The sequence below is a fragment of the Macrobrachium rosenbergii genome, chromosome 28 (assembly GCF_040412425.1).
Source record: "Macrobrachium rosenbergii isolate ZJJX-2024 chromosome 28, ASM4041242v1, whole genome shotgun sequence".
NCBI classification, from domain to species: domain Eukaryota; kingdom Metazoa; phylum Arthropoda; class Malacostraca; order Decapoda; family Palaemonidae; genus Macrobrachium; species Macrobrachium rosenbergii.
In genome coordinates this window covers 14,864,698-14,883,667 of record NC_089768.1, presented here as the reverse complement: position 1 = coordinate 14,883,667, position 18,970 = coordinate 14,864,698, and the positions used below count along the sequence as shown (strand labels likewise).

Here is an 18,970-nt window from a genome sequence, read left to right as displayed (position 1 = left end):
TTCATAAAGTAAAGTATGCAGTTGACTGAAGGCATAGTGCACAATAATACTATAGAGCAGCATCACTGAATTTATGAAAACCACCAAACAGTTACTGATCCAGACAAGGGAAAATCAGAAAGCTGATTAGTATCCTAAGGGAAAAAAAAAGATTCTCAAATACATTAGATTATCAAAATAATCTGACTGGGTGCTAAGTTAGGAAAAGCAAGCTGTCTGTTAGCCATCTGCAACAGCTGTTAAAACAATAGTGAAAAATACCCAAAATCCCAAGATATTTAAAAACACAAAAGGTATAATGTTCTTTCTCTGATTAGTAAAACATTACTTAAGAGAACCTCTTACAAACGGTGATTGCTAGAGCATAAATCATTTTGCCTGGTAGAGCTGAAAATCAGCTGGATAACCGAACATCATTCAATTAGTCCTTTCCAAAAGCAACTTTGCTTTTAAATTGTTATGAAGTGATGGTGTAAATAAGTGAATTGGTGATGATGATGCAACTAAGCGAATAAAGTCAATACTCTGAGAAAAGTGCAAAATTTTGAGGAAACCTTGTCATTAGGGCACTGAAACATGAATATTGACTACCAGGCTGCTAGACACTAGGGGATCTAAGGAATGCACCACACACCTACTTGTCTTCTGTTGTTCTCCTTTACAGTAATGCTGTCTTGATTCTTTGATTGGCAGTTAAAGATTTATGGAATTAGACCCTTTGTCAAGTTTAGCAGGCGAGTCCACCCTAAACATGGAGTCTTCACCATGCTAGTTCAAGAAGTTGTCTGTTATCCAGTTTGTCCACCCTTAACTAGGCATTAGGCATAAGTAGTGATGAGAGGTTTACATGTTCAGAACATAAACCAATTTTGAATTTTTTTATTTCCTGAATAGACTGTTTTATATGAAATTATATATGAAATTATCCAGTGGTGTTAATGTGAATCTACAGTATTCAGTAGGAGGGGGCCTTATTTGAATTTTATTTTATTGTAATCTGAAATGTACAAGTATCTTAATGTCTTGTTTCACTGAGGGAAGAGAGTACCTCGAAATTAACTATTCTGTATTTTTCCTTATCTTTTTTCTAAAACTGCATGTTCATGAATTTTGTCCTGCGTTGTAAAGGTTCTTTAGAAATCCTCTATAATTTTACAAGTTTTTAATAATTGTCTTCAAAAGCTATATACCATTATTATTATTGTTGCTATTGTTATATTGAATATTATTTGTTGCTATTATCTCTTATGATTTGTTTATAGTCATCATTATTTTTTGTTTTGTTTTTTATTAGTGCTTTTAAATACCATGGCCCTAAGTTCATGGTTACCCTCTGATCATAAACAGTCTTATTCTAAAGAATTCTTACTGGCCCCAGGCTTGGCTTTCAATGGCCGGGACACTACTGGAGGCATGCGATGGGATGGCTGTAGAAACGTCAATGTTCTCCTATGGGAGGGGTCCACCCAATTTGGTCATCTAATTCAGTCCTTCAATTACAACACGAATCAGTGGGTTGCGCAGTAAGTTAGTCTGTTGAGATCACTCCAATAGTCTCACCAGTTTGGTTGTTCCTGGTTGTGGTTGGGTCCCTTTGGAGAAATACTGGACATCTACCACTTTAATTTAGGGACGTTATACTTTTGGAGGTGTCCTCTGAAAGCTCAAAAACTTATATGTTTCCACTTTTCTTTTTTCCCTACTTTAGTTATGCAAGTATTTGCATTAGTGTAACTAATAGACTCCCCTCAGTAATGTGTGGATACTTCTGTTGATTTCTCTGAGGTTTTTGCTTGGGCATATTGATTTTTTTTTGTTAATTATCTGATGCTAACCCTTGAAAATTTCCTCCTCCCCTTTCTCCTGCTTGAAGTGGTCCCTAGGAATTGTAGCAATATCTTGGAAGAAATTGTAGCAGTGAATGCTTCTATGGCTTTGCATGCAAATTCTTTTCCTTTAATTTCTTAACATTTTAAGTTTATATAATTGTTGCTGGTAATAAGATCTAGTTTTTCGTTTCCTTTTCCACGTATAATCCTATTTACAGAGTTGTGAAAGGAAACTTATTTTTTCAACGGAAATGATTTTTGAGCTATGTGATTTTTTAGCATTGTTACAGGAAGTTGTACAGTTGAGTGGAAATGGCTTGGAAATGACATGCCATGCTGTTGATCAGTACTTTGGTAACTCTTGTTGTTTGCTAGATTTTTCTTTCATGTTTTTTTATGATTGCCATCATTTTATGCTTATACAAATCTTTGTTTTACATAAAAACTTAACTGAACTGGATTCTATAAAAGGTAAAGAATTGTGTATTACTTGGATCACAGGTATTAGAGTTTATCTTACTGCCTTATATTTTTACCATTACCATGGGAAGACTTTATATCTTTTGCTTTCTTCAGGTATAGTATGCATGTTTTTGCTCCTTACTTCTATTTTACATTACTACTTACGGTTTGGATAGATTTATTTTATGTTTGAAGCATTCTAGGAATATATTTTCATGTTTCCTGAAATTCCACTGCTGTCCAAAGAATACCGGTGAATCTTGTTTTTATCTGTTCCTTTTCAATCAAAGCAAACTGCTGTACTCTTAATTACTGATGTGTCAGTCTACGTTGAATATTTTGAATAGATGTGTAATGTCACTGCAAATTTATGTGATCATTACTGATAATTGAATAAGGCTTAAATTCCCGGGTTGGTTGGTGACTGACATTTCATCATTACATGAAGCTGGTTACCATTGAATGAAGCTTCTCAGCATCATCGGGTGATGATTGATTCTGTTTTTGCTCCATTGCATGTCAGATTTTTGTTGTAATAAACCCAATTGTATAGATGTTCATCACTTGACAATTATTGTAGTTACTGTGATCTATCTTCTGAATATCACTTTCCTACCAATCATTTGGTACTTCATTTGAAGATATTGTAAACTAAGAAATCATCACAGAATATAGTTGTGGAGCTTTTAATAAGGATTTTGTGTTGGATTAGACACAAACTAGATTATGGTCAAAATAACTAGATTCTAACAATGTAGGGCTAATTATTTTCATTCATAATTAATGAGCTATTTATCAGAATTTCAAAGAAAGGAATTAAATATCCTCATTGATTAAAATAATTGATCCTGAGATCAAGCAAGGATGACCATAAGACAGTTGAAGTCTGATACCTAGTAAGTGTCTGCTTCTTTCTCTCTGTCAGACTCTCATTTTAATGATTGCTCCTGCTTGCTTAACACCAAGTCCTGAGTGGTCAGCAGCTCACTGCAGCTCAATAACATTCGCTTTGATCCACTTCTTGAACCTGACCAGATTGTCATAGCAGATTATCTCAACAGAAGGAAATTCTGTGAAGATGGGAACACAATCTGACCATACCTTCCCCTGGTGGTGTTCATTGTAGAAAATTGGACTTATGCCATTTGTTAGCTCTGAAGTCAGTGATCACTAGCCAAATATGCTAGTCCACTTTTGATTCATATTCTGAACTGGTGGGTAGAATCCTCTCCATGACAGGAACATGCATCTTTGTAATCATCTTGGCAGCCAAAGAAGACACATTCCAACAGTTGGCAAGTCCTACTGTAGGACCAAAGGGACTATCAGTTTGACAAATCTGTGCCTTCATAATTTTGAGGGACCTTGTTCTTTGTTTTTTTGCTGTACAATGTCCAACTTCATGTTAAGAGCCAAGCTCTTTCCTCTTGAATTTTCATATTACAGTATAATTGTTCTTAATTTGTTTGAAGGTGTACAGTTTATTCAGTTGCCTAAAATGGCTAGGAAAACTGCTAACTTGATTTGGAAAGAGATAAAAACTTGGTGTGGTATGTGCTGTAATGAATAGTTGATGCTTACTGGTAGCATGTTTTGCATTGCATAAGTGGCACATATTGTGCTTAAGGATCCTATACACAGGGTTGATTATAATGAAAATAAATGTAAATATAAGGTCTCTACAGTAGTATTTTGGTCATTACACTACCATAATTATCTGCTGTAGTTTGGTGTGTACTTAAATTAATATATATTCATTCTGACAAAAATACTTTTGTTTGTACTGGTATAAATTAAGTCAAGAACGGTCAAATGCAGTAAAGCTTAATATTCTTGTTGTTTTAAAGCTGTAACATTGATACCATATGTTAGTTTTGAGTAGGGGCTGACAGGAGGTCTCTTGGAACTCAGTGATTGTGTCTTAATGAGTTTTCTCCATCAAATGAAGTCCATCAGAAAAGAAAATTTTTTTTTTGCATCGTGATATAATGCCTGTATCATTATCACTGAAAATCCCTGTAGATTTTAGCATTATTACTTGAGAGATAGGTGAATTAGAATGTGTCTTCCTGATAAGAGACTACAATGAAAGTCATACCTTAAATTTCTGAAACTTTAATATCTGAGGAACAGTATCAGTGAGCAGTTGTGTAGAGAATCTTGTGTGAAAAATGCTATTAACAGTTAGAATACAGTATAACTTGTGTGTTAGGAAATTTTATAACTAAGAGTATAGTCTGGAAAATTTGGGAAATACTGTATCCCCCTCTGGTATTCGGCAGTCAGACACTTGGTTGGAAGAGAACAGTGTAAATGCATTTGTGTGACTGATAAAGAAGGGTCAGGTATTTTAGCTTTTTTTAAATTATTGCCGTGATCATTTGTCTGTCAACAAGACAGGCAACTTGTTTGTGGAAAGTTGTGTAAATATGCATAATTGAAGTCTAGAGGTACTTTGCAGTTTTAAGACAGAAGTCTTATGATCAGTTCAAATGCTGTTCAGAAGTCTGTCCAGCAATAGGATGGTTGGGATTGATGAGTAGAAATCAGCCATAAAGTTTGAGACAATTTTATCTTAATGTTTTTATTTACTAAACCAAGTTGTGTAATATACTTCTGTTGATTGAGCCTTTTTGCATGTAAGAACCTAAAAAAAAGTTGGAAACAAATGTGTATAGTGAAATAGTGAGGGAACAACTAGTTTTGATTATAGTATACTGTATTATGATTATTTTTCTTGTCAAGCAAGCTGAATTCCTTGAATTCATTAAGATACAATTTTTAGATTGCGGGTTGGTAGAAAATTAAAATTGAAATTTCTCCCCAAGCTTGAAACAAGGAAACATGTCACTGGAAGCCAGTCAAGAGATTAGTAGATCAAATTTGAATGTAAACAGTTATTTTCACGTAAAAGAAACATCAAGATTGTGATTTCAGATTTTTGCACAAACTTAAATCCTATGTGGTTAGTTACCTTTACCATCCAAAAGATTTTTTATTTATTGTTAATAATTTATGGAATTCAAATTGTTTTGTCAAGGTAGCATTAAGTTAGCTGCCAGGTGTTCTATTTTAGGATGACCTAAAAAGTGAACCTGTTTTATTTTTATACTATCTGGGGATGTTGTCATTTAGTGCATTTAGTAGTGTTTGGTAAAACGTATGAAAGTACACTGAGAAATAAAGGGCACTTAGGAGCGTTTGGTAGCATGTATGAAAGTACATTGAGAAATAAAAGAGTATTTTTGATTGGAAAATTAAATAGTTAAAGGCTTAAGTAGTACTGTGAGGTCTGATAATTTGCCATACAAATGATTGGAACCTCTCCCCCCACCTTACTTTCTGTGTGAGCACTGCCTTTCTTATTTTTCCCTTTAACTATGTAATTTGAAGTGATGCTTCCACAGTCTATTTTGCAATATCCTCTTGTATTCTTGCTCTGAAAATGGTGTGCCTTTGTGAAAAAAAACACCTGTTACAGGACTCAGGATTTAGAAATTCCAAATTTTTATGTCATGCATTTCAAAATTTGCTTGGCCATGAATGCAGTTTTTTCTTTGCTTCTGCTATTGTGCTTAAGTGCCATGATTACACCTCATGTTATGAATACCTGACTTCATACCACGAGTCTGTGAATTCACATTCTTAGAGATCCTGTATGTCAGGGATTTCAATTTATTTCTCATCAAGTGGCCGATCTCTTTCAGGACTGATCATTGTTGTGGAAAAGCTGTCATCTTTTCTAATCTTAAACCAATCATTAAGTTACCTACTGGAGGTTCAGACCAAAATTACCAAGATGTTCTTTTCATTTTCCTTCCAATTCTTAGAACTGCTGCTATTGCTTGTTGTCTCTTCTAGCCTCCTGTAACCACAGCACCACATTGTTGTGGTTGGCACTTATATATTTATGCCATCTTGAGTTTTTATGTCTATTTTTTGGCTGTGCATTTGACCAAGACTAACTTGTCATTTGTGTGAAAATATGTTCTTTATTTTCCTTGTAGGAGCTCTTATGATCCCTATATTCTAGCCTTGTGAAAACCTACTGTATATCACTTAAGTGTTAATTGAAGGAGTTGGTATACAGTAGTTTTTTATTTAAAAAAATCTCCTTACCTAAAACTTAATTTGCCCATGCTTGCCCTCTGAATTTTTTAATCAGAGAAAGGGTTTACCAAGCCTTCATGAAATTTTTTTGCTTTTTTGAGGGCGTTGGAAGGTAGAGCAAGATCTTTTAAGAACTCATAATATGAGGAAATATACTGTAATTAGTTTTGCAGATAGGGATTTCCTCTTGTGACATATTATTGTTATAAATCATTTTCATGAAGGAGCCTTTTACTGTCAGTGTAGTTAATCTGATGCCTTGTCTTGCTTTCACCCTACGAAGTCCAAAGAGTATACACGTACAAGTTTTTGGAGAAAAGAATGGTTTTTGAACCTGATTGACATCTCGTGTTGGTTTCTTAAGGAGCTAACAGATTAACTTGTGAAGTTTTTTCTATTTTTCTGTTTTCACAAATACTAGTATTTATCATTCTTATTTGAAACTCTTTTACTGGCTCAGTTCTTGAAAACTGGAATGTATTCATCCTCCAGTTATCATATGTTACAGATCCTATAGCTTGCTTTGTAAGATGTAGAAAGAACATTGACTTATTAATAAAATTGAAGTAAATTAAGATTGCAATTGAGAACTGGGTTGTTGATTAACTCTTTCACTTGTGACCCTGATAAACAATTATGTCTGTAGGAAGGGCAGTGACTCAAGTGGTAGGCATTGAAATGTTTATACCTTGTTTTTTGTTCAAAGACTTGTAGCTCTGAAAATTTTCAAGGTAGACTGCTCAATTATATTTCATTTTGCAGCTGAATGATTGCTCAATACAGTGGCATAAAGTGCCCCCTAAAGGAACACTGTAAGTGGAATAATAAGTAGAAGTTATGAGATATGAGAAAATTTTGCACTTCCCCCCCAAATTTTTATTTTTGCCAAAACACACTGTTTGGGATGAAGTCTTGGTTTTTTAACCATATGACTCCTAGAGAAATTTATCTAGTTATTGCAGATAGTCATGATGCAGTCGTATATCAAAAAAAAAAGAGGCAAATTGAAAGAATCAAGGAAAATATAAAAGTCAAAGGTAAATATAGCAAGCTAATTTTGCTGTACGCTTCAAAATTTGGAAATTAAGGTCCATTGGGTTGTTGAACATGTTTTCTGAGATTCACAGACAGACTTTTCACTTGTAGAGTGGATTCAAGTCCGGAGATTTTAGTGAGTGATATAGAAGAAAATTGGGTTTGCTGGATTTTAGTTTTCCAGAAAGGATAGCTGGGTAATTGGCAAATGATGTTCAGTAAGGAAAAGGTTGTATGAAAACTTTATTGATATTCGTGCAGTGAATGGCAAAAGACTTCAGTCTATAACTAGAGTTCCCTAAAAAAAATAAAAGCCACAATAAAGTATCAAGACAAGTACTGTACTATGTACTATAGTTCACCTCAAGTTGTGTTCAACTGTACAAGTTTTTTTCTTGAATAGTAATAGGAAAAGTAAAAGTCTCTTGTTTTAGTTTACTCAAGGTTACATTGGTCAGCATCATTATTGATTGTATATAGAGTGCTTCAGCATCATTTTGTTGGAATGGTTTTGGGTATGCTTTATATTAGTGTGAAGGAAAACATATTTTCAATAAAAAGACTATAAAAAGCTTGAATTTAATTAAATTTTTTGTAATTATATGTGAAAATGCTAATAATGGCATTATTAGGTATTTGTAGGGGGTATAGAACTTTTTTTAAGGCAATTGATCCAAGTTTTTTTTTTATACTGAAGTTGCATTATGCGAGGTATACTTGTACAAGAATTTTTGGTTCATGTCCAGTAGCTGTTTTTGTAAGGCATAAACATCAAGTGATTTGAAAAATAAAAGTTTGCCAAGTGAATAAAGGTAACAAAGTAAAGTCTCCTAGACAACTTTAATATCTTGGTTTTGATTTTATAGGCAATTAAAGAAATTGACTACATACTCCATACCTTTATTGGAAGTTTCTCTGTGTTTTATTTTTTCTACCAAGTGTTGATTAGATTTTTGGGAAATATTTAGGTAGCAAAAAATAATTTTACTAACTGAGGAGGCTGTTGAATTCACTTTCACTAAATTGTCTTAAAAACTGTTAAGAAGGTGTTTTGCTTAAAGTCAAATGTGGTATTTTCAGAAATTGTGAGTGAGTTTGAATAGAGGGTGTTTGGAATAGCATAGAACTTTAATGTTCCAACCAGAAAATATAGATTTTGAAGTGAATTAAATGAGTGTGAGAAAAAAGCCAAGGAAAATTGATGTTTATGAAGAGTGGGAGGGAAAAGGAGTAATTTATATTTCTTGTTCTAAGACTTGAGCTGTAAAGGGATAATTAATGTGAAATGTCACAAGGCCTTAGAAAATTATTTGGAGACCTTGTACCTATTGCAGTGAAAGAATTGACTGCTGTTAAGAATAACAAGAACCACGACAGATATTTGGAAGCACTGGCTGGGTCATAAGTATGTCATTCTTATTTAACAAAATTTATGTGCACAAACCAATCATTTATGTCATTGCTTTGTTTGTGAGTCATTGTAACCTTAAGCACTCCATTCTCCCAGTAACAGTACACCCTCTGACCGTAATTTGCATGAAGGTAAGAACCTCACTTTCTCTTGTGGTCTAGGTGTGGCTGGAGTAAGTGGGCTGGGGAGGTGAATTGGCATGTATAAATGATAGGTTTTTCCACCAAAAAAATTAACTTTTTCAAATTATTTAGATGTGTACTAAATCGATCAATTACATAAATACCTGATTGGCAAGGTGCAGCAGTTGCTAGATCATGTCAGTTCCCCACTTCTCTCCCCTTATTTTGGGGAGGAATAAAGAAATTCTTACAGTGATCCTTCAATTAATTTTGCTAATACAGGTTGACCATCACTAATCTGGCATCATTGGGACCTGGAGGGTGCCGGATTAGCCATTTGTTAGGCTAGAATACACGAAACCCAGTAGCTAAGCACCTCATCTTAGAATTAAAGTATCCCATAAATCAGTACAAGTTGATTAATAAAGAAAAGACAATTATCAAATACAGGTAGTGCTCAAGTTACGATAATTTGACTTACGATATTTCGAGTTTACGATGGGGTTAGCAATTAATACCTATACGAAAATATTTAGGAAAAATATTTTTAGATTTCACGCAGGGCGCAGGCAGCGAGAGAGACCAACTTACAATAGACCAACTTCTTTTCCTCCATCTCTTTATTCCATCTGCTAGTTAAAAAAGGAAAAGAGAATGATAAAAGTATTGTTAGTAACGTTATACTCTTGCGTAAATGCGTACAGCCATAAACAACCAAAGGGGAAACTGTTTTTTTTGCTAATAATCGTATCGGATAACAACTGTTGTGCTTGTATTTCAACCATCGTGCGGTAATACACAATTACTGTAGTTATGTTACAAATGACGTTAAGTACTGTACAATAGGACTGATATATTTTTTACACTATACCCTTATTCGCTTGGGAGAAAAGATCGGCAGGGAAATATACTGCTACAGTAACTTTAAGCTGCAAGTTGTAGCTGAAGCTGAGAAAACAATGTTAAAGCTGCCAATGACTATAAATTATCGTGCATCGGCAACATGGATGAAACTTGACCGTAAATAAAACTGGAGAGAATGTATTTTAATTAAAACTATTGGGCATGAAAGAATACAAATTACTACTGTTTTCACGCCAAAAAAAGATAAATACGTAAAGCTCGTATTATGATGAAATCAAGAGAAAATAGCGAACAGAATCTTGGAACAGAATCTTGATTTTTTTTACACAAAACAAACATTCCCCCAAAACGGCCAGCCGCGATTCCCAAGAATGTCATATATTAACGAAAAAAATAGCTAAATTAGTTTCACAATGAGACGTATTTAAGTTATATTTCGACTTAAAAACACTTCGTATAATGAAAAATATCCTTGCCCCAAATAAAGTAAGTATCCATATTCATTTACGCTAACTAGAAGCAAGAAAAGCGCTTTGAACTTAGTCAAATGCTGCGAAATAAACACCGCGATATCGATTCTGAAAACAAAACACTGATCGCAATTTATAATACAAAAGCAATATGAGAATATACGCAATTGGAAACAATGTAGTAAAGCATAACTTTTTAAAAGATCCATGAAAAAGATGCACATTCGTTATGTTGATGTTTGTATAATACTGTATAATGTGAATGGAGTTCAATATCATGTAGGCTAGGCTACCAGTTTGTTGATGCAGCACACTGCGCCACCAAATCGAAACGGCTGGCGAGCGAGTTAGCGCAGCAACCCGGGAAATGTGAAAATCAGCGCAGAAACATTAGAAATTACTCTGGCCGAAATTTGTGCCGGATTACTGATTGTTCCGGACTACTGATTGCCGGATTAGTGATGGTCATCCTGTAGTTCCAAAGGATGTGGGTTTCTTAAAATCTTAGCCTAAACCAGAATTGCGTATAAAAAGCATACACTAATTTAAAAAAGCTCGTAGAATCCAGACATAAGATGTTTGCATTAATATTGTATAAAATGAGTGTGGATTAACCTCACAACATCCAAAAAAGGTGGCACTCTCACAAGCAAAATGTCTCGCATAAGAATTTTCCAAAAAAGTATTCATGATCAAGTAACTTAATCATTACACAAGCAATCCATATAAAGGTAATGTGTATGCATGGTAAATGCAGTGTACAAGTAACAATGACCAGACTAACCAAAAAAGATGACTGTTCACAATGTCGGCTCCACTGCACCGGGTTACTTGTATTCTGTGTATGTAAAGAACAAGTCTAGTCAACGGACTTTTGGGGAAGATTTTCAGTGCTGAGTACAGGATATAGTAACACCCTTGCACTGAGACTAAAACTACAGAGGAGCTAGCTAGCTAGCTCTCTCTCTCTCTCTATTCTCTCTCTCTCTCTTTTCTTAATCTCTGTGTATACAGTAACCTAAAAGCATGGTTCTGAACTTTAAAAGTCTGTATCTCAAAACATAACAATTTCAAACTGTTACTTCCCTTTTTTCTACCAATTTGATTAAGATTTCACACATGATGGTCCTGAACTGTCCAAATGATTGTATGTTGTATTTTGTATACTTGTTCAAACTTTGACAGATTTTTTTGGTGACAAAATATGAATTTTAAATAAAAATGTAAATCTTTTTTAAGTTGGTGATATTTATTAAGAGGAAACACACTACTCCTTGTGAAGGCTATTACAAGGGATTTGTACTCAGTCCTGTAAAGTAATATATATAGGGGATTTTTTTTTCTTTTTTTTTTTTTGAAGGGACACAAAACCAGTGTCACTGATTGGGTATTATAGGAGTAAAATTGAAGTACCTGTACGTGATTTATTTTATCCCTGATGTAAATACTATAGCCGTAAAGGATATTTACCTCAAAACTGGCAGACCCCTTTGAAGATAAAAACAACTATGAGTGTCCAAGAAGACATTTTCTGACAGCAAGGTTCTTACCTACATGGGACCAGAGGTCTGATGGCATGCATCTTATGGTTGTTATCTAGGAATGTAGTGTCGGGGAATCACAAGCTCACTAATGAGTCTCTGCTGTGAATGGTGGGATTGTACCACAAACTGCTTTTATTTTTTGTTCAGTTTATTATTTTATATCAGTCATTAAAGTTATATCCTATTTTGGGTATTATGCCATCAAGTTTTGTTTTAAACCAACAGTGTGAATATTTTTTTTTTCCAAATTTTAAAAATTTTAGTCAAATTTTGTGTTAAAATTTACGTATCAGGCAAGCCTGAACTAAGTTATTTTCCGGTATGACCTAATTTTTTTTTTCTTTGTTGAAAAGTTGCTTAATAGCAAACATGACGCTATCTACCTATGTTTGATAATTCAGGGGTGAAGATAATACACTAAGAATGGTGTAGTACTTCCCTTTAGAAAATAAAATTATTTTCTTAAAGCAAGGATTTGTTTCTGTATCAGACATACAGATTGACATTTTTTGTTAGAATATTGAAATGATACATTGTAGTTGTGTTATTGTATATTTGCCTCTCTAGTTTTGTATTTTTAGCCCTAGAAAATATTATTTATGGTAGCATGATTTGACAGAGCTGTCAATGAAGAGGCCCAGTGAGACAGTGAAAGTACAGTAGTGCTGAAGCTTTTTATAGGGTTATTTAGTACAGTATGAATTTTTCCCTATTGTTTTTTTAGAAGTTTTCCCTTTCCCTTATATGACAGCTTTCAGCTCTTTATCATATTGCTTGTGAGTCCTGTTTGTAATTTTCCCCTCTGGGCCAAGTAACTCGATTCCCTCCCATTCAATCCTCTAGGCCTCTCGTATTCTGGTAAGGATGCAAACGGAAACTGCCTTTGGAACGGCTGTGCTAATGTCAAGATTGGAACTTATGAAGGCGCCACAACTTTTGGCCACATGATTGCTTCTTTCAACACTAATACAAACGCTTGGGTAGCACAGTAAGTAGGTGCTTATGCTCCAGCTTCCTTGTTTTATGTCTTTCCACTTTTGTAAGCTTTTAAAGCAAATTGTAGCCGCATTGCACTATATTGTTTTATATATTTGTTTGCTGTTGGTAGTTGTGATTTTTGAAAGCTGTTAGTATTGTAAGGAAAATTTTATTTAAGGCTTTAGATGTACATTTTTAAATACCAGTACCCTGTATCCTGCAACTTGATTCTTTTGATGTGTAAGTTTTGGTTTTGTTAAGTGTATTTGCTTTTCTTGTGGCTAAAAGTGATAAATCAGTGTCAATGCGAATACATTATTATAAAGCCGAGTTTATAACCTTCAAAATATTTGCTGTAAGATAAAATCTTAGTTAAAATTGTAGTTTTAACAATAGTTACTCGAGCAAAAGTTGACTGTACATGTACTGCATAAAATTTTCTTCAGCATGTGTAAAGACTAAATTTACTAAGTCAACATGTATTTTATTAAAAGATATTTTATAAACTTTCATAAATTAGATAACTGCCAAACATGTTATTAAGTAGGTGCCTTCAGTGTCCAGCTCAGAATTATTGTTAATAAGGAATTGCACAGTAAACCTTCAAAGATCTATAGATTAGATTTAGGGGTGGGAGCTCTCCTCTCGGAATCTTAGAGAAGTGTAACTGGCTACTGTTGTCTACTAACCTATGATGGAAGTCTATAACAAAACACTTATTACTTGGTTATTTCTTAGTGAAGTTATTAATAGTGACCAACTGAATATAAAATTCATGCAGTAGATTTTCATTCAAAATTTTTGAAAAATTTTGATCAAGAGAAAGATTGAAAGGCTGTAGTATAATCATAAGGTAAAATACATTTTTATTTTAAAGGGAGGGTGGGGGAATATCTGTGACACAGTCTTAAGACCAAACACTTGTTTTGATTGGTTATCTTACAGTGAAGTTACTAATGAGATGAATTTAAAAGTAGTGCAGTAGATGTTCATTCAAATCTCCTGAAAAAAATCTTAGTTTACATAAGAAATAGAGAAAATTTTGTGTGAAAAGAGAGATATAAAGCTTATGGTATCATAAGCTTTGCATCTCCCAATAAAGTTGATGATAAAATGACATTAATTTGTTTGAAAAAGAGTGAGATCAAATTCTTTTATTGAAACTGCCATATTTTATCAGTATCTGTGCTCATCTCAAATTTTTTTGAACAGGTACAGATATAGACTATTGAATATCAACAAGGTTTTAGCTAACTATTTTTACCCATTACCTATACTCAAATTTTATGCATTATTTAGCTGTAGTACCAGTTGTTAAGTCAGTTATGTTAAGTTTCCAAGAGTATATTGCAATGTTATTAACATTCAGTTTTATATATTAGTTATTACTCTCTTATTTTTATTATCTTTGGCTTCTAAATAAGAAAAAGAAGGGTCCAATTCTTCATTATACGGTATCTGGATCTTTGAGGGTATGTTATTGTATTGCATCCTAAGGAGTTTGGGAGCATGTTAAATGTGAAGTAGGTCTTAATCCAAACGGAGTATCTGGTTGTTTATAATATCTCTGATGTTTTTTGTAGCAGTTTATAGATAGAAGTATCATTGTCATTTGTCTTCTGCAATAATTCATGATTGGGGTTTTTCCTTTTATGACTTGAAAATGACTTAAAACTTTGTGGTGGCTTACCTAGTTTTAAGAGGTTACAACTTACAGACAGTACTTAATCCTGGGGTAAGAGGTTACAACTTACAGACAGTACTTACTCCTGGGACCAGAGGTGCATTGCTTTCTGTCTTTTATGATTATTCATTTCATGGTCTCCATGGCCTTATTACATGTCTTAGTATGTACAAACTATCTCAGTTAATGATTGTTTGATATAAAATAAGCTTATAGTGAAAAGTTACCATGTATCAGACATTCCTCAAATAAACTGCTGTTACATCCCATGTATGTGAAATTAGTTTATACAACTAAGTTTTTACACAATTAAAAACTTTAAGATACCAATATGGCCACTTGCATGGGTTACACCATGAATCTGTTCTTTGTCTGCTGTTCCCCTGGACCTGCTTCATGTTCTGAAGTCTGTCAGGTACGCTGTAGCATGCCAAACCCCTCCCCCCAAAAAAAAAAGTTCATTTATAAAGAGAGAAAATTAAGTTCTAGATTTGATTGATTAGGGTAGAGAGAGTCTGTTTCTGGAGTGGCTAAGATGCACCATAAAATGAATCCTATTTCTCCTGAGATACAAAGAGAAGGAAAAATTTGCTAATGCATTAAATTTTGTGGCTAAAGACATGAACACAAAATCTGCTACAATGGACAGTAACATGTTATAGAAAGCTAAGTCTTTACAAAATTCAGGAAGGAATCACCCTGAAATAAGTAAAGCCAAACCATTTACTGTGAGTAATGGATGGCTACATGGATTTCTGAAGTCTTTTGTGATCCAAAAATGAAAAAGTAACCAAGTAACTGAAAAGTGATTCTGCCAATGAAGACAGCCTTGCTTGATTTTTGGAAAATTTAAAGTTGATTGAATAAAAGGATACCATCCAGAATGTAATTGGTGTGGGAAAAGTTACAAAACCAAACGTATATTCACAAAAGAGGCTCAGAGCTAGTTACCCATGTGTAAGTGAGACAACTGTAATCCAGTACACAGAGAGTTTTTGTAGGGTAAAGACTTTCATGCCTTGTTTTGTTAGGTAATACTGTACATAATATGCAAGATACTTTTATTGTCATGACATTAAAAGATTAGTGAGACATTTCTCGACTCACAGGGCTTACCTGGAGCTTTTGCTCTTCAATCCAAATGAAAAACTGGCAAAGTAAAGATAAAGATGGGCAGATAAGTAGAAGCAGACTACAAGAAATAAATGCGTAATGAGAGGTTGTTAGTTATTCATTTGGTAAAAAAAACTTGAAAGCGTAATTGTATTATATTCCCTTTTCTATTGATTTTTCACAACACACATTCAAGTCGAACTATTTGTAATAAGATGACCAAGAATAGCGTCAAGGGATGGTTATGTATTTACTAAAGTTTTAAAATTCTTGTAAAATTTGTTAGCGTAAGACAAATACCAGGACTCTTGATATTAATGCATAGCAGTGCATGAAAGTAATAGTATGAAGAATTTTACTTGACTCATTAATATTTTTTAATGTTATTTCTACATAAAAGTGTCATTGGTACATAATTACACATTTGAAACACAAGAACTGATTTTGTGTTTATTTTTTTTGTATTGGTTAAGGATGTAATACCTTTAATGTTGAACCATTTTCTCACAAGGATAGGTTTTTTCTTACCACACACCACTATATCTGCCAGTTGGTAATTTCAAAGTATCACTACTTCTGTTTAATAAGGGAAACCCTATAGGCCAAAGGAATACTTGTTTTTTGGATGATTTTAACACTTTCAGAGCCAAAAAGATATTTATTTTTAACATTGTTTTACCCTGGTTACACAAGAATTTTGTCCAGAAGTTGGAAACCTCCTAATCAGAATTATTGTTAACCATTTTCAAATAATGTATATCTTTACATCATTAAACTTGTTATGAATTCTATCCTTCCTCTTCAGTCTTGTATGTATTTGCCTAGCATAAGTCTTCATTTGTGTCTTCTGTTCATACATGTATATTCTTTTTACTGGTCTTGTCCTGCAACTTCTAGATATTCAGCTTTTCAGGGTTTAGGTTTTAAGTTCACTGATGAACAGAAGAGGCAAGGAACAAGTTGCACTCTCCCATAGTCTCTTAGAGACTGAACTTAGACACACTTGATTAACACCCAGTTAAGACCTAGCCAAGCAAGGCAATGGCTACTGAAGATTTGGTAGAAGACTTATGTGCTTCCCCAAACTTTTATCAGCATTTCACTGGGGCTGCCAGATTGTCATTGAGTATAGCAACATAACTGTCTCTAACAGCTACTCATACCTAAAACCATCAGATTTTAGATCTCATATTTTCTAGCCTCTGTACACTTCATTTAAGCGAATTTCCTTGTTGCCTCTGTTGAAATCTTTTTTTCTCTTGGTTTGGTTGTCTGGGACTACATGAAAACTAATGCACAGAGTTGTCTGACTTCACTATTGTTTAAAGAAAGTGAAGTTTCCTGCTGTTTGTGAAAGACAACAAAGTAATATGACATATAGTGTTTTGGTAAAGGCGCCCAAAGTCACACTGAGTATTTCGGTAACTATTTTACATCTTTTTGGACATATGCAGCTTTGATTGCAGTTTTGTCAAAAATTTTGTTTTGGCTTGTTTTCTTATATGACTTTTCCTTGTCAACATATGCATCTGTATCTCATTGACAGGAGTCATTGGAGTACACAAAAATGTCAAAATTTACTTTGAAGCTTGTTCCCACTGTGAAAAGCCAAATTATTTTATGCCTAACACTGCTATTCCATGCTGGCTGGGGAATTTCAGTATTTCTGGCACTTCACAAGCTGGGACAAAACTTATCTTGGATTGTATGCCAGTTTAAAGTTAGTAGTGCCCCTGCCACTAGTGTACAACCAAGTCTGGCCTCAAGCATACTGTATCTCCGTCATTACTGTAGAACAGTGCTATAGTACTCAGAACTAGATTTACAAGGGGGTTTACCTTTACAGTAACCTGCCTTGTGAGTTAGTCATGACTATCATCTTTACTGTCTAGAGAAGTCATCACACTAGTTTTGTTTTATGACTTATTTTAGCTAGATTTGAAACAAGAAATTCCAAATTTTTGTTTTTTAATCTGCTTCCTTTTCGAAGCAAAATTTGCATCTGTTTAAGAGGATGGTTTCTACTTGTTTAACCTGGCATGAGAGTCAGGCAAACCCCAATACTGCTCTTGTTACTCTAGAACGCAAATACTTAGGTTTATTTCCTAAAAAAAAAAAAAAGAGAGAATGAAAAGTTTATTTTTTAAATAAAAAATACAAGACAAAAATTAATTTATGTTGATAGTCTCTGTTATGAAATATTTGCTTTTAGAAGTTTTGTTTTAGAGCATCATTGGATTTATGCATGCTTATTTTGTACTGTACTCAGAAAATCAGTACATTCTCAATGTACACTTAACTCTATTTTGCTATTTATGTACAGTATGTGTATAATTATCACTGTCCTAACTTTGATAATGGGATAATTTGCTCATAATATCCTCTATATTGATGATGTCCATTCAAACTTGCCTTTTATCCATTTGTATGTTCCATGTTCTTTACAAGTTGCATCAGTAATGTCTTAAAAAAAGTACAAGCTGATATTGTTAGAAGTGTTTGAATAGCATCTCTTTGTCCCTCCCTTTGGAAATGTATTCCCTTGCTCTTACAAGAACTTGTAGTAATTGGCCTTATGGATGTCTTACATCAGAAAAGAACTGATAGTTTATGAATTCCCTCAAAGGGAAATATTTTCAGTATGGTTGTCAGGCACAATGTAGGCACTACTCTAGGTTCTGTTTGGTGCTCCTTTGGTCCTGGCTGCTTTGTTTTGCTTCTTAACTTTCATCCATCCCTTTGGTCGATCTAACTGTGCAGGTTCTTTAATTTTGTCTGTTTCCAGTTTTCACATGGTATCCAAGAATATATTCTTAATGGATGTTTATTTTACTTTTGTTGTTTGTCTGCATTTTTTCTTAGTGCACTCTTTGAAGTGCCCCCAGATTGGATGTTTTATTCTTGGTTTGGTTTTCATTATTTCCTTGATGTCAGCAGTGAACAGACTTCTCACTTAATAGTGAAAATTTACTATAATGGTAATTTTGAAAGGTTTGCTAGACTTAACTCATTCAAGTAGTCAAGATGCTTAGTGTAAATGACAGTTGAAATCTCAGATTTGAAAAATATCTCTTACAGTGAGCTTCAGGTGTTTAACCAGCACAAGCTGATCAGAAACAATTTATTTTAAGTCTTGATGTGATGATATTTATTGCATGCAAAATATCAGCTCTATTTTATCCCTCAGTAGACATTCAGAGTTACCAAACAAACATTTTTTTTTTGTTATGTAATTTAAATTCAAGTTTTGTAGTTTTGCCAGTCATATTTTCCTGTTAATAAGTAATATAATATTGCTTAACAGTATGTTAAATGAGAATTTAGGTCTTTATTGAAGGGGAGGGTCTG

At 33.8% G+C, this 18,970-nt stretch overlaps 1 protein-coding gene across 2 annotated transcripts in view; it reads left to right on the top strand.

Moving 5' to 3' along the window:
• nes (lysophosphatidylcholine acyltransferase 3 protein nessy) overlaps positions 1–18,970 on the top strand; it is a 68,178-nt gene that overhangs the window by 31,680 nt on the left and 17,528 nt on the right. The window contains exon 8 of one of the 2 annotated variants that reach the window (XM_067130163.1): positions 12,691–12,835. In XM_067130163.1, coding sequence (XP_066986264.1) covers positions 12,691–12,835 — 145 coding nt within the window. Of the gene's footprint in view, positions 1–1,378; positions 1,524–12,690; positions 12,836–18,970 lie in introns of both variants that reach the window. The other variant, XM_067130164.1, reaches the window with a different exon arrangement.